This window comes from Chaetodon auriga, chromosome 20 (assembly GCF_051107435.1).
Source record: "Chaetodon auriga isolate fChaAug3 chromosome 20, fChaAug3.hap1, whole genome shotgun sequence".
Classification (NCBI taxonomy): domain Eukaryota; kingdom Metazoa; phylum Chordata; class Actinopteri; order Chaetodontiformes; family Chaetodontidae; genus Chaetodon; species Chaetodon auriga.
In genome coordinates this window covers 21,442,946-21,458,747 of record NC_135093.1, presented here as the reverse complement: position 1 = coordinate 21,458,747, position 15,802 = coordinate 21,442,946, and the positions used below count along the sequence as shown (strand labels likewise).

Below are 15,802 nucleotides of genomic sequence, written 5' to 3'. Positions count from 1 at the left end.
GTTTTCTTATTTGCAGCCAGTATAACATTCAATTGATTCCTAGTATATTGTATCAAACAAATCATACCTGGTTTTATATTTCACCAAAACTGCTTGGATGGAGCACAGGCAACTGTGGATCTCTGTGATGGTAATGGTTGACCCATGTAGTGACTGACAAGCCACTCGGATGTGAGATGAGGTCAGATGAGGAACCCTCAGCATCACAGAGTTCTTTGCAGGCTGGACTGCTGAATTCTTGGCCTTGCATTGCTGTACAGCCTGTACTCCATGGGCATCACTGAATTTCAACTATAATTAATTGGGCTAAGACAGGTGGAATTTAAATAACAAAAGCAAAGAAGGCCATACAGAGTGATTTAATAAGATAGCATTTTCAAATGAGGGGCCTAGTAGCTCTGATTGTTGGAAGACAGCCTGGAATACTCACAGGAAGTTATTATTCACATGTGAGAGATGGGGCAGCCATCTGGTGCCTCCAACTCTTGTTGGTATGAGATGGGACAATCCCAATGCCTTGAAGCTGCTGATGAGGTTTGAGTCCTGCCAGTAGTTCCTCCACTGATGCTGATGATTGCATCTTGAAAACTGAGCTCCAGCTTGTGTACCATGCAGTGGACACCAACAGCATAGGGTTTGTCTTCTTTCAGATGTCGGGGCTTTTGTTAGCGATTGCCAAAAACTGTTGGTAAGTGGAAAATCAGGGCTTCAATCCTGTGGTGTGAACTCAGCATAAAGCAACAATTTTTGCTCATCCAATCTGGGAAATCGGGAAAGAAAATGGTAGATAGAAACGTTTAGTTCTGGTTCCATGTCCCAAGATTATGTGCAAAACATAGCTAGCCAATTGTCCACTCCTATCGATTAATAAAAGCTTGCTATCATTAGCTATAAATCTTGACAGCCACCAGCGTTAGTGCCTACTTGGCTAAAGTAATGTTAGCTAACTGAGTAGAAGTGACTGGCTTAATGTTATTGTTCACATTTTAAAACACTATATAATGCAATTGAAATCAAAAACACATACGATTGGCGACATAACCAGCTAACGGTGAAATCTAGGTAAGTGAAAGTACTTACTGGCATATCTACAAAAAGTGCAAAAGCAGCCTACCTCTATCCGTTGAGGCATCAACAGTGTAAAACAGGTTTCACATCTTTGTGGCCATCTGAACAGTCATGGCGGTGAAGGTCAGCACAGTTGTCATTGTTGCAATGGGTAACGTTGCAGCTGTTGATGTCTTGACACATCGAATGTGGGCTTTTGAGTTTTCATGACCTTTAATCAATTCCATCTTCATAAAAGTTCAGACCACAAATGAGCATGTCCTATTTTTCGAGTACCGACAGCAAGCACTGCAGCTCATTGTATTGGTGCTGATGAATCTGTGAATACCACTTCTCAATAAATTTTGTTTCAGCTAAATACTGCTCTTCATTTTTCCTTTTAGGTTGATAACTCCAGACTCTTTGAGGTTTACGTAAAATGATCCTTTGTGGCACTGGGCTAAATTACCAGTATCAAAGGATAACTGTAGCAACAGTGGACAGCAATGGTCAATCAGGGAACTGCGATACAATTACTGATGGTCATACATTGCATGTTACCAGTGCGCCAAGATGATGCAAAACAAAATGTGATCAGTCAATTTATGTGTTGCATTTGTTGGCGAGTGGTGGGTGCTTTTATTTTGTTTTTGTTTATTTTATTTTGCACCCTGGTCCTAGGCAGCAGGACATCATATTTGGGAAGGCTAAAATTAAATTGCTGAACACAATGGCTATCTAGACAAAAACATGACTAGATAAATGATTGGCATCACTAACAGAAGATAAAGTCACTTGCACAGATTGTGTGTGCTACACATTAGCACACAACACGGTCTGAGGCGACTGAAACTGAGCAAGGCAAAGAACTGAAAACCGACAATCTCAGACCATTTGAGAACCATTGTTTTAGTGTTAAGAGTCACATTAGCAAATGCTTGTGAAAGAAGACTTTTGTGACTCTTGCCAAATATAAAGTTTTTCTGTTTCTGCAAGCATTTCCTCTCAAAACTCATATTTATTAACTTGAGTTTGTATGGTGTTTACTGAAACTAAAGTGTGCACACATGACAGATATTACATCTTGCTTCTATCAGCTTTTCCTCTGCTATTTTTCACACATTTCTGTTGTTTCCTTTACCTGAGTTATAAAAGAGAAGAATAGTTAAAAGCATCGCCTGTATTAATGAAAATGAAAATAAATAAACAAAGTAAAATAAAAACATTGCCTTAAACTTACAGGTGTAACACTGTTGACTTAACTGGATGTGTTTGGAACGAAGCCATGACAAACTGACAGTGATCGGCTGTTTGTTCTCACAGACGTGAGTTGGTATAATTTCAGGTGCATTAAAGAGGTAGGTTAGAAATGACAGCCGATCTGAAGAAATAATTTTACTGTACATGACAACATCACTTTAATTAGGTGGATGAATGATATTGTTTGTTTTCAGTAAAACTGACTTTTCATTCTCCAGCAAACAACAGCATCACATCACACCATAGATGTATTGAGAAAATCAGATACTGTGTTCCGTCCTTCTCAGGCTGAGCAGTTGACTTCCTGCTGATTCCACATACACATAAATGTCATAAAATGATTTACTGATTGTGTGTTGTTTCAATTTCATGTCTATGTGAACGTGCTATTACTCGAACTGCTACTTGGACAACTGATTTTAGCAAACTAAACGGTCGAGAAATTTCAGAACTTAATTACTGTTTAGCCACCATTCTAAATCTTCAATAAATCAAGAGTTGTTCAGAGTTTATGCTTCCCTTGTGATTGGCAAAGGCCCTTTTCCATTTTGGGTAGATGTTAGATGTGGCTTGAAGAAACATTACACTGATACAGCTCTTTAAGACTTTTTAAATTGTTTGCATCTTAGAGCTCAAAAATCATGCATTTCAGAATGTTTGTGATACCCAGAAAATGTATTCACTGTCTATGGGATTTCTTTTGTTTTCTTTTTGTTTCAGTGGGCACCACATGCGCCACTACGCCAAAAGACATGACGGTTAAAGAAATTTCACATAATAAATCCACAGGAGAGGTTTGTTTGTGCTAACAGAATACAGCTGAAAAATGAGACCTGCACCAAATTGTTTCAGAATAATGTTTCAGTGACTAGTAAAACAAGGTTTCGGGGGCAGCCTCATTTTCCCAGTAGCTGACTGGTACCTTGAGCTGGTTCGCGTAGTGGCCAAGCTTGATCTTGAGCAGAAAACCGTCCTCTCCTCCCTGAAGCTGGGCTTTCCTCTGCAGCTCTGCCACCAGGTTGTCTAGCAGACGCTTGGCTTTGGCCTCCTCGGCGGGATTGTCTAACTCCACTGAATCCCTGTGATAGGTAGGAATATGTTTTTAGATTTTTAATCAATCCAAAGCCAAAGTCAAGCTCAGTGCTTCTTCACTAAGACTAGCTGTGGATGGTCACTTTGGCTATCACAGGACGAAATTATTTTCATAAATCTCTCAACTTTCACAGTTAAACGTCTGAATAGTAAATAAAACTCCTAATGTAGGACAAGATGTTTTGATAATAATGAACTTTACACAGGGAGCTATCAGCTCTGCAATGCAACCAGGCACACAGGCTGGTCGCTATACAGCTTTCAACTGGACACTGACAGAAGTTACGGTGAAAATCAAGAAGACTCAAGTTGTGAAAGGATAGGCAGATTTGGTTAATGTAATAAATGTATGCTTGAATTTATTAGGTTCACCTAGATCAAACTAGTGCAAATGCTCTTATAGAGATGTTGAATAAACTGTATAATCTGTTTGGACGATGTCACTCGTGGTGCTGTTGAATTGTATTGTGTTGGCAGAGTTCTTGAAATAGTTTATTTGATTTAAATGTGGTATGTGATTTTAGGCCACGACAAGAATACCACTTTGGGGCAATCATTTAAGTTATTTTTTTGATTATAAAGGATTTCTTATGTATATTTATGTATACATTATCCTGTAGTTTATTATTTTAAAATAATGAAAGACAAAAAAGATTCCAGCTAGAGGCAGCTTCTATCGAAACAGACTGAGGGCTCTATTTTCGTCCCCGCCGCTGGCGAAGCGCAGGTTGCTCAACCCGTGTAGTGGTATTTTCATGCAGCGCAGGCGGGCAGCGCACTTGGTATTTTGGTAAACTGAGGCGCTCAGAGGTACGCCAGGATGGGCGTTGTGGTGCAGTAGGGGATCAGCCGGCGGATTTGGATTTTCGGTCCATTTCGGTCCATGCCAGAGGCATAAAAGTGCGCTGAAAGCTCGCCACCCCAGACCTGCTTTAACTCTGTGCGTCAGTGGCGCGCTGCTGGGCAAGTGAATATTTGTAATCCAGCGGAGTCGTGCGCCCACATCACCAACACCTCACAGGCAGGTTTCCACAGTGTCTGGCATTTCACTGCGGTCAATAATTAGCAACAGCCACGATTCAATGCAACTATCTGAGTCAGCACATACAGTCAGAACTAAACTTCTATATTTTGATCAGTATGTCATCTGACCACATCGCAAGCGCATTCGGCACGCGTAATGGTCACTCAACCTGACCGAATGTACACAGGTGAAACAGGGACGCAAACTAATCGATTAACGTCGCTGTGCCAACCAGAAACAGCCGTGGCATCCTACAGAGCATATATACTGCATCTATCTCAGAGCACTCGAGAGACAGAGAGACAGACGTCATTTCATTCCAAATACAAATGTCATCATTGTAATGCTTAACGTTATCTACAAAGATGGAGTACATCACTGCTTTGAGGAGGATGAGGAGGAGGAGGAGGAGGCTGAGGATTGACCATCTAAGGACCTCATATTTAGACATGAGTGAGAAGGAGTGCAGGTGGGCCACGAGAATAACGCCTTTAACGCTGTAGGCTATGCAACTTTCTTTAATCATCTACTCTTTTGCATGTCACAGGAACAAATTACATCTGCCAAGGGAGGTCCTCGACGTGGTAGTGCACATTGTGGCCTCCGATGCGCACCCTGGCTGCGCGCTCCCGGCTGCGGGCTCAGTCATCCTCAAAACTTGCCATGCGCCTCACCAGAGGCGTTTTTAAAGGTGAGGCGAGGAACTGGTGTGATTGGTGAAGATTGGGCTCGGCTGTGTCAAACCCACTCCACGCCTTCTCCCCTCCCTCCTTCCGAGTTGCGCCGCTGGGTGGGACCGAGATGAGAAGCGGGGGTAGTTGCAACCGCAGCACAGTGCACGAAAATACCAAAGTCTGCGCTGCCATGGCCAATCGGCGAAGCGCACCTGACTTTGCACCACGCCTCCGCTGCGCCGGTGGCGGAAACGAAAATAGAGCCCTGAGTCTACCATTGAAAAATCTGAATAAAAATACAGATAAAGGTCAACTGCATACCAAAGCTGGCTCTCAATCCACTGGGCCAGGTAGTGTCGAACCTCGATGGGGAAGTGCTGGCCATACAGTGCCTGCATCTGGTGCAATGCCTCCCCCTGCAGCTGCTGGGCCTGGATCCACATTGCCATGGTGCTCCTCTGGAAGCAGCAGCATGGCGGGACGAGAAGCCAGGGATGAGAGGGGGGGAAACAAACAGTAAGCAAGAATAATAATGAGGAACATGACCAGAGGGAGAATTAGTATAGAGGAGTAAAAAGTGAAAACAAAAAAAACGTAAAGTTGATGAGAGGTGGCGGATAGGGTGATAATGACAGTGAAGAGTTAAGAGTTATCATGATGTTACATTTAGAAAAATTTCAGTCCAAAGAACTTCAAGTTAGAGGAAACACTGATGTCTGTAAATAACACAAATTAATATCTCCCAAACTGCTGAGCACTTACAAGGGCATGCAAGTGTTGTAGAGGTCGACTGATATGGTTTGTTCAGAAATTTATACCAATTTTTGGTAATCAAGGAGACCAATAGCTGATATTTGGAACTGTTATGCATTTGCAGGAAAAATACAAACCTTGGTGTCAAAGTTTAGAATAACACAAACTCCAGAATGAACAACGAACTTTTCAACTTTATCTTAAATCAAAAAGTGCAGTGACCCCCCCAACAGCATTTCTATTTAGTAAGTAATAAATAAACAAAATATATCCCTGAAATTGTATGAAATAAACAAAGTAGAAAAAACAAACTCCATTTTATAAAAACCAAAAGTAAAAAAAAACTTGAAAAACTTCAATTTGTACTGAAATTAGACTCAATTAGTCCAAATTCAGCAGCATCAGATTGCAGTGCACAAAATTGAGTTGCACAGTTATTTAAATGTTACATACTGTATTAATGACGTGATAGCAATGAACCTGTCATTCAAAACGTGACAGCTTCACTGATAATGGCTACTACAGCTGAATATGTACGATAACAATAGAAGTGACAACTGTCACAACTGTACACCATCTATGCACTCCATGTGTGGATTACCCAGAGGTGGAAGAAGTACTCGGATCTTTTACTTAGTAAAAGTAGCAATACCACAGTGTAAAATATATTCTCTTACTGGTAATAGTACTGCATTTAAAATCTTAAGTAAAAGTGCAAAAGTATTAGTATCAAAGTGCAGAATGGTTAATTTCAGAATCATATATTGTATTTTACCCAATTAAAATTATTGATGCATTAATATGTTCAGCACTTTAATGCTGCAGCTGGTAAAAATAGGGCTCAACACACAACTGAGAAGCTTAAACTATAATAATACATTAAGTTATTTGTTGATTTTTCTATTTTATATTAGTAATTAAAAGTAAAAACAGTACAATATTTGCCTCCAAAATGTAGTGGAGAAGAAGTACAAATTTGTGGAAAATGGAAATACACAAGTTAGTACTAGTACCTCAAAACTATACTTAAGAACTGTACGTGAGTAAATGTCCTTGGATACAATCCACCATTGGGATTAACACAGGCCTTTGATGCAGTTCCATTATGCCTAAAACCACAAACAACAACATCCAGCACCTCTCCACAGGAGGCAGAGTCAGAGAGAGCTTCAGGACACACTTCAGTAACATTACACCTAACAGCTGTCACGGGTTAAGGCTGAGAGTTTGCAAAGCCCTGCAAAGTGATGTGCATTAACGAACCTTTTAGGCTATCAATTTTTTCAACTCTACAGGACTCACTATTATCTTACATTATTATCACCATCGGCATCAGCCATGAAGCTGGTTTGAGTTTCTCTTTATGATTTCCCATAAGCTTTTTCTCAAGTGTCTGGCAAAGGATTAGTGAGAGCATTTTATAGCCTACATTTAGTATTTTAATGGTCTCCAGTATCAATTCAAGATGATTTTTGTCTGTTTTGGAAAGCAGCATTGTTATACACTGCTTCATAGTTATAGTCATTTCTTCATTATCAATACATACATATTTAAAAGCTGAGTTTCAATTAAATTTCAAAAACAGAAATTCACTGGGAAGACCTTCCATTCCTCTAGATTCTCCTTTTTCCATTTTGTAATAAGCTTCACTTCAGATTTTGACTTTCCAATTTGAAATCATTTGATATTTGTGGAATAAATTCTCTCACGGTATTAAAAAGTTTCTTGTATTTGGTTTGGTTATTATTGGAGCTATATAAATTAGAGAATAGAATTGAAAGGTGTTCTTCACTCAGAGGGATTGGAGTTTATAGAGTTATCTATTTTTAAAGACGGAAAACTATTTCTCATATAATTTGTGTTTTCCAGTGCAAAACAAATTAGCTTGCATTCTTCTCACCTTCCTCCAGCCAATTTGTTCAACGGTGTATAAAAGCTGCCTTGGTCATATTAATATATAATTGGTCTAATTCTTTTTTTTGGACTTGTCAATTTTGATTTTTCCTCCACTGTAGGAGTTCCTTTGTTTTTTTAAGGTATTTACTTCTTCTATAGTTTCAGCGTATTTGATATCATCACTAAACGCATTTTTCATTTCTTTACTATGTTTAATGGCCAATTCTCTGATTTTAAATTTGAAAAATTCCCATTTTGTTCACTACTCAGTTCATTGCAATTGAAAATGTCACCAGAAATTGCTCCAACTGATTGACAAAAGGTTTCATCTTTCAATAGATTACAATTAAGTTTCCAATAACCACTTTTGTTTTTGCTGTTAATGTTGCGGAAACAAATTGCAGAGCAGGGGAGGATAATGACCACACATCAACCTGAGATTTCAGAGAACCATTAAATTACTCCATGTATAGTATATACTTTTTGGTAAGGATGCATGTACTGCTAGACATCAATGACATTAAGCTGTTTGCAGAAATGTGATACGTGACCTTGAGGTGGGGTATTCTTGGTGGCAATCTATCATTCCACATTATATTCAGTGAATGGAGGAGACATTGTTGCTAAACCTAACTAATCTATCCTAACCTGTCTTGATCACATTGAAAGTTTTATTCACTTAGTCAGAGATGTGAAATTGAAGAGCAAAGTGAGGCAAAACTCTATTTAGCCTACATGAGACATGGTTTTTGATCAGTTTTTGGATGGTTTTGGAGCAGTATGTGTGTGTGCACCTCTGTCAACTAAATCCAAACAAACTGTGTGCTTTGGGATCTGAAAAAAAACAAAACAAAAAAACAACAAAAACGCCTGATGTTTAGACTTTGTCCTGTGTGCAGAGAAAGCAGGAAGCATCATGAAGGAATGGGTTTGAGACTTCCTCTTATTGGGTGTGAGATTTGTTCAGGCAGCATAAGAGCATGCTGGCAACCATAATATTAAACAAAAATGTCACTTATGTTTACTAACAGATTCCAGCATTGAGGTACAATTACATTCATTATTTTGCAAAGGCAGACTCAACTAAAAACCTGTTATTTACGAGAAAGTATCAGAGTAACAGACACAGAGCATCCCCATAACCATAGTAACTCAGTCTCACTCCTGCCTGCATGTGCATGGTGCAGGGGCGCTGTGCTCAGTTATGAAGGTATTTTTCACTGTGTGTGAAAATAGACATGTGGCAGAGAGTGTGTGAAACGTATTGAATGTATGAGTCTCACAGTCAGCGCCTGACAGCTGGGAGCCCAGTTTCAAGGTAAAACCACATACTTGACAACCCATTAGCTACCATTAGACAACAGTTAGCATTCAACCACTTCCACCTTTGATAATGTTACACAATACAATAGGAAAGGCATAAATTAATTTCAAAATATCAACGCATATCTTTCATCATTGAAGCTGGGAAGTAAAATACACTGGGTATAATCAAGCTTGCCATGTCACATAATGTAAAGCAACGAAGTAGGCATGTCTTACCAACCTCTTCATGCCACACAAAACACTCACTGCCAAAGTGCTTGGAACACACTTTTGTGTTCGATATAATCTGTATTAATATTACACATAAATATGTGTTCCAGTGAGCATAATGTCAGGTAACGTTACAGACTTAAGAAGAACATCTGTAAGGTTGGCAGAAGAAACACAGAGACAACAAACATTACTTTGCAAGTTTGGTACATATGTTGTACTTCCAGTCTAAACAAATCTGTCCAAGATGTGTATTGATATATCAAAATTAATTTACGTATTTCCTGTTGTATTGTGCAAAACTATCAAACAGTTATGCTGGCCAGGAAGTGGCTGAATACTACCGTTAACTGTTGTCTAACAGTAGCCACTGGGTTATCAAATATGCTGTTTAACCTTGAATCTCTGAATTTTCGCTATTCGTTGTCTGCTCAGTTGCCGATCAATCAGGAATTGGTGAAATGATAACAATTTGTCAATAACTTCTTCTCGTAATATCATTTGAGCTTCCCACCCTGAGCGTGACGTCAGAGGACAATGGCCACCCTGTGAATATGCTCTCCAATGACAGAATCCATTGAATAATATAACATTTATGGGGGGTTTCCACCCGGTACTCGCAATGTTTTCGCAACTGTCAGACCTAACTGTTAGAAGTAGAAGATTTTCTAAAATAAATTTTCTAAGGCTAATTAAGGAACTGCCTGGTGATGTGCTAAATTTGACCGTAACAGTCCTTTCACAGGCTTTCACAGGCATGTCAGTAAGCCGAGAAAACTTCACTCATATGATAAGAACAGTAGTAGACCATTTATTACGCAGACCTCTGTATGGGGACTTTGTATTACCTTCTTAGGCAAGACAAGAAAGCGGAACGCATGGGTCTGCAGCGGGGAAGCCACCTCTGCCAACAAGTTTGACACATAACGTTACCTTAGCTTGCTAACATTACTGTACAGTGAGATTGGCTCGTTGGCAACCAGATATATGCAGCAAACGTGCAATGGAAATTTCCGATTGTTGGTGAACAGATGTACACAATCTGAGTTGGAAGGTGGTGATCTCGAGTTAGTTCGGTGGTATAAGACAGCCTGAGGTTAGCTAGATAACAAAGATAGGCTATTCTACTAGCTAGCATTGCAGGAAAGCTCACTGATACAGCACAGCGTCGACCAAACCTTCACTTTCATGAGCAACAAGTAGTTAACAACTAGTTACGTCTTAAACTCACCTATTAAGAGACTGTAGCACACCTTACAGAAACACCATGGGCGAGCAGCAAATAGGACACACACACACACACACACAACTTTCAAACCTAACACAGGTTAGCTGACGTACATGTCACATCTCCAACTAACGCTACTTTATCGCCTTCTCTTTTCTGGTAAAGCAGCTGTTATTGACCAGCATCAACTCATGAATGAACATTAAAGACGGCTTCCGATTTGAAATTTCAAAAGAAAAGTCTTCTTACGCCACAATGTGTGGATTCGGTTTATTGGCCAGTGATTATTTTTTTGTTCGCAGTTTACTTTTGTATAAAACAGACCATATACAAATGTTTATAAGGGTATTTTCTTCCAATTTTCGCCCAATAATTGTAAGAATAACAATTTTGATATTTTTATTTAGTCACAGGAACTCTACATTTCCGGTCGTATTCATGCTATCTTCCGATAGCTTGGTACAGTCCAGCGCCGTTGAAAAAGAGAGTTGCGACACTCCCATAGACTTCTGATGGAATGTGTAGGAGCAACCGAAGGTTCAAAACACTGAGTAGTTCCAGCACTGAACTCCAGTTATTTGCAGTGTTTCCCAAGCACGCTCGCTGGTAAGTTGAAGAAAAGACTGCATTAGCTGACCTCTCATGAATCAACGTCAATGGTGGTATTTTATGCAGCCTGCTTTATTTCATGTTTATCGTAAGGTACCAGCTAGTTACTTTATAATTGCAGTTAACGTTAGCTAACGTGTAGACTGATGAAACAGGAAACGGCTATATTTGTACATAAAGATTTTGTTGAGTGCTCATTGGACTAACATTACTTTTTTCCCATTATCTCAAGGTAATACTTTTTTCTATCTCTTTACTTACATACCAACTCCGACCTCAATGCTAAAACATATAACTGAATTAACAAACAAACTGACCCATTATAGGCAACATGAAGCTGAACTTATGGCTGAGCTGGTGTATTGGTTTACATTAGATTGTACAAGTGTACCTAATAAAGTGGCCACTGAGTGTATATCCCGGCAGTCTCAAGTCAAGAATCCCCCTGTGTGCTGGGATGTGTGGTTGAGGATGTGGTCACTCAAAGCGCTGAGCTAATCTTGTACCTAATTTACAACAAATCTCCACAGTGATGGGCCCACAAAATGCAAAATGCATTGTTTCTGTTGTTACTTTTGTTTTTAGGGAGACTGTTTATCACCAGACTTGTCTGCTTGGGGTTGCAGTTCCTTCAAGTGTAGAGGGATGTTGCCAGAGATTAACCCCTGATTCCTGATGGTGGAGAACACACCTCATGTCCCCAGTGTCTGAACACTTGGAATTGCAATAAGGAGAAGTTTAGGTGTTGGGCTAACCTACAGGTGTAAGTCTGGTTTGGGATTTATACAGATAGATCAATATGTATTTGGATAATGACACAAGTTTTGGTCATTTTGGCTCTGTCATTCAGCACATTAGTTTTGAAATGAAAGACAGTTTGCACTTGAAGTCTATAATCATTATTTAATTTCAGATCCTGTGCTCATCGAGCTGACCGAGGTTTTATATATATACACACACACACACACACACACACACACACACACACACACACTGCTGGGTAGCTTGTGCAATGCACATTATGCATAATTACTGACTAAAGATTTCGCAAATATAGTCTCAGCTGTTGAGACCAGAGAGTGTCACAACTGTCTTCGTCAGCAGTGCGGGTACAGTCCTGCCAGCTCTCCTATTTCCACCAACAGCCCCACCTCTGTGATGAGGTGAAATAGTTTAAAAGAGGGCAACAGGATAGATGAAAAGATGTACGAACAATAAAAAACAGAACAATGAGGACATTTTATTTTGGATTTTTTTTTTTGCATTATTAATATTATTGTTTCCATTTTTAGACTCAGATCATGCATTAATGATTTCATTTTCTCAAAATAATAAAACTCCTTTTCTGCTTGTAACAGGCTAATTTATGTCATTAATTCTCATCACAAGACATGAACTTCATGACATTTGTAAGAGTGGACTATGACACACACACACACACACACACACACACACACACACACACACACACACACACACTGCTGATGGGTTGGTTTGGGTTTCAAAGCTTATAATCTCTGTATGAACTTTTTCCATTTGTTGTAAGAATGTCTTTCCCTTGGGATTTGATATCAGGATATCTCTGTGATAGGATGTAAGGACCAAGGGAAGAGTGGTAAAAACTTGAATTGTTTATATTATTCCTGTTTTATTGAAAATGTCTGACAACGTCCTCCCTAATATGCAATTGCAAACCTAGGTCTCTCTCTCTCTCTCTCTCTCTCTCTCTCTCTCTCTCTCTCTCTCTCTCTATCTATCTATCTATCTATCTCTTTGTCTCTCTCTCTCTCTAACCTCTCTTTTCCTCACCACTGTCACCAAGTGCTTGCTCATTAGGGAATTGTAGGGTCTCTGTAGATGAAGAGTTTGATCTGTACCAGCTCTATATGGAAAATGTCCTGAGACAACTTCTGTTGTGATTTGGCACTATATAAATAAAACAGACTTGATACAGATCTACAGTAAATACATTTGCCATCAGCATTTTTTGTGTGTCCAGTCCTTCACTTTTTCCACTAACATTCAATAAAAACACACAAACTGTGAACCAAATAGCTTTTATTAATTAAATCATTAGTGGTTAAGCAATGAAACATTATACATGAATCAGACACCAACAAAAGCAAGGAAACAGTTAAAGGTCCACTGTGTAGGAATTAGGTGATCTAATGGCAGAAATGGAATAGAAAATTCAGATTTATGTTTTTTTACTTTATAATCACCTACAAATAAGAATCATGTTTTCATTACCTTAGAATGAGCCCTTTATATCTACAGAGGGAGCAGGCAGCAGATTTACAAATCCTACTACAGTGAAGGGATGATCCACCCTGTCTCTCTCTCTGCGTACTCTGCCTCTGATGAACATATTGTGATATTCTTACCCTAACCCTAACCAATCATCACTCTTCATGCTCAAACCTAACCAGCCCAACCAACTAAGGCCACAAGTAGTAGCCAATCAAAGGCAGTCAGGAGGGTCATCCCTATGCCAAAGTACAATTCAGTGAGCAGGTCCTCTTCCAAGGAGTCTGCCATGTGGCACCGCCACGATTCTAGAGTAGCCCAGAATTGACCAAACACTGATTGTATCGAGGGGCTTTCATGTTTTTCGCAGCCACAGCCGGGGAGGGTGAGGTGTGGGGCATTTCATTGGTTGCAATCTGCAACCTCACTGCTTGATGCCACCAAATCCTACACACTGGTCCTTTAAGTGTGAGCTACATTTTGTGTTCCACTTACATAGGCCTCAGCACAGATGCATGTTGTTACTGCTTTGACAAACACAGCACTCTTAATCCCCTTTGAATGGCTGAGCATTAAACCGCTAAATGAATTCTCTTCCACAATTGTGCATCAAAAAGCTATATTATTTTATGATTGCTTAAGTGTAAGAGTTCCAAATTTCTCATTTGTTGCACTGTGTAATCTGTGCAAGCATAAATTTATTTTGTCCAAGAAGCTGCTCTGAATGCAGAAGGGGTGCAGGGAGGAAATTACATGAAAAAGCATGATGATCTGCATTTGCAGTGATTTACATATATATATATATATATATATGACTGGACACACACACACACACACACACACACACACACACACATATATATATATATATATATATATATATATATATATATATATATATATATATATAACAAGACTGTGATGTGTCTGAGTTTGAAATTAAACTTTTAGAGTGCAACTACTGTGGAAATGTGGTAAGCTTTGACAGCAGTTATGTAAAACTATATTTTCTCTTCCTTTGCATTCACAAATTTGATAAACTGCTGACCTGTTCAGTGTGTATGCTGTGATAGATTCCAGCCCCTCTACCCTGCCCAGGATTGTTTTGAAAATGCATAGCTGGATGGAAATTTATCTTGAATATGCAATAAAAATGCAGTCAGAGCAGAATATTTGAGAATCAAAAACATTTGTTCTTGAATTCATTTTTGCAAGGCACTCATGAAACACCACCAGTAGTGGTGAATATATAAAACACATTTATACATCTTGTTACAAACAAGTAAATGTGGACGATAGAGGAAACCTATGTGGAGATATTTGAATGAAATGGTCATTTGAAAGAGAAGTTGGACAGCTGGAGAAATGCATCTTTAATCTAGAGAAAATTAGAATGAGATGACTGGACACTAGGGGTCAGTGTCAGACCACAGAAATAACACACACTCTAATTCTGAAACTTAACCCTGCCAGTAGACTGGACCTAGGAGTACACCAGTACACAGCAATGATATGAGACTAAACTTGTTCTACCAGAGGTTTGTGCTGAAAGCTGAAAGCATTGGTCCTTATCTCAGTTTATTTATGAAACACATCTTTAAATAGCACAGAACATGTTTTTAAGAAGGAAATTCTCATGAGAAAATGACCAAAATGAATACCATTGGTGAGTGAAATGTAATGGACCTATGAATGAGCTGTCTCTGCCTTATGTTTTGCAGACCTTCATTTTCATGGGTACTGGTTACACTTTGGGAACACTGCCAGTAAAATTTTGCATAAGAGAATTGCATGAAAAGTTAGCTGAAAGGACAACTATTTGGCTACATTCTATCAATAATGAAAAGGAGAGGACATTAACCTTGTGGAAATTGTGATCACGTACAAGATCATACACAAATATTTAACTGTGAGCTCATCAAAGATGAGAAATAACAACAGAATCACTGCGCTTCTAACTAATGACTAAATTAAGCAGAGTAAGATTATACTTCACTATTTAAACAGCTGAACAACCAGTGGGATGGAAGGAAAAATTTTGTCTGTAATATGTAAAATATTTTTAAACACAAGGAATTTTGGGATAAGCATATACTCAGTGTTTTAATGAATAATTTGGCCATTGGGAATCTGCTGCCCAACAGTCCACAAGATAAGGTTCTTTGTGTTCAACAAATACGAAACTGAAATTGGAAAGTGGACAGGAGATGAGTCATTTCCATATTCTCATCCCACTATTTGTGAGTGGTTAGCATCTTAATTTTGAGAATGAAACTGGAAAGGAAATGCTGACAAATTAGATTTTCTTACAATGGGAATGATGGTGAAGAGGGGCCTCATGATCTCTTTATCATATCAGTTCTGCCTCTTTCCCCGCCTCCCTGCCATCAGCCCTGCCCACAACAAAATTATTTTTCTCCCTCTTTTCTTCGTTCA

General features: G+C 39.1%; 1 protein-coding gene across 3 annotated transcripts in view; it reads right to left on the bottom strand.

The window, feature by feature from the left end:
- LOC143338635 (signal transducer and activator of transcription 5B-like) overlaps positions 1-10,682 on the bottom strand; it is a 38,521-nt gene extending 27,839 nt beyond the window's left edge. Inside the window, exons 1-3 of one of the 3 annotated variants that reach the window (XM_076759179.1) lie at positions 10,514-10,682; positions 5,419-5,555; positions 3,230-3,386 (exon numbers count right to left, since the gene is read on the bottom strand). In XM_076759179.1, coding sequence (XP_076615294.1) covers positions 3,230-3,386; positions 5,419-5,546 — 285 coding nt within the window. In that variant the 5' untranslated portion in view covers positions 5,547-5,555; positions 10,514-10,682. Of the gene's footprint in view, positions 1-67; positions 307-430; positions 883-3,229; positions 3,387-5,418; positions 5,556-10,513 lie in introns of those variants that run through there. The other 2 variants (XM_076759180.1, XM_076759181.1) reach the window with 2 other exon arrangements.
- Between the last annotated feature and the right edge of the window lie 5,120 nt (positions 10,683-15,802).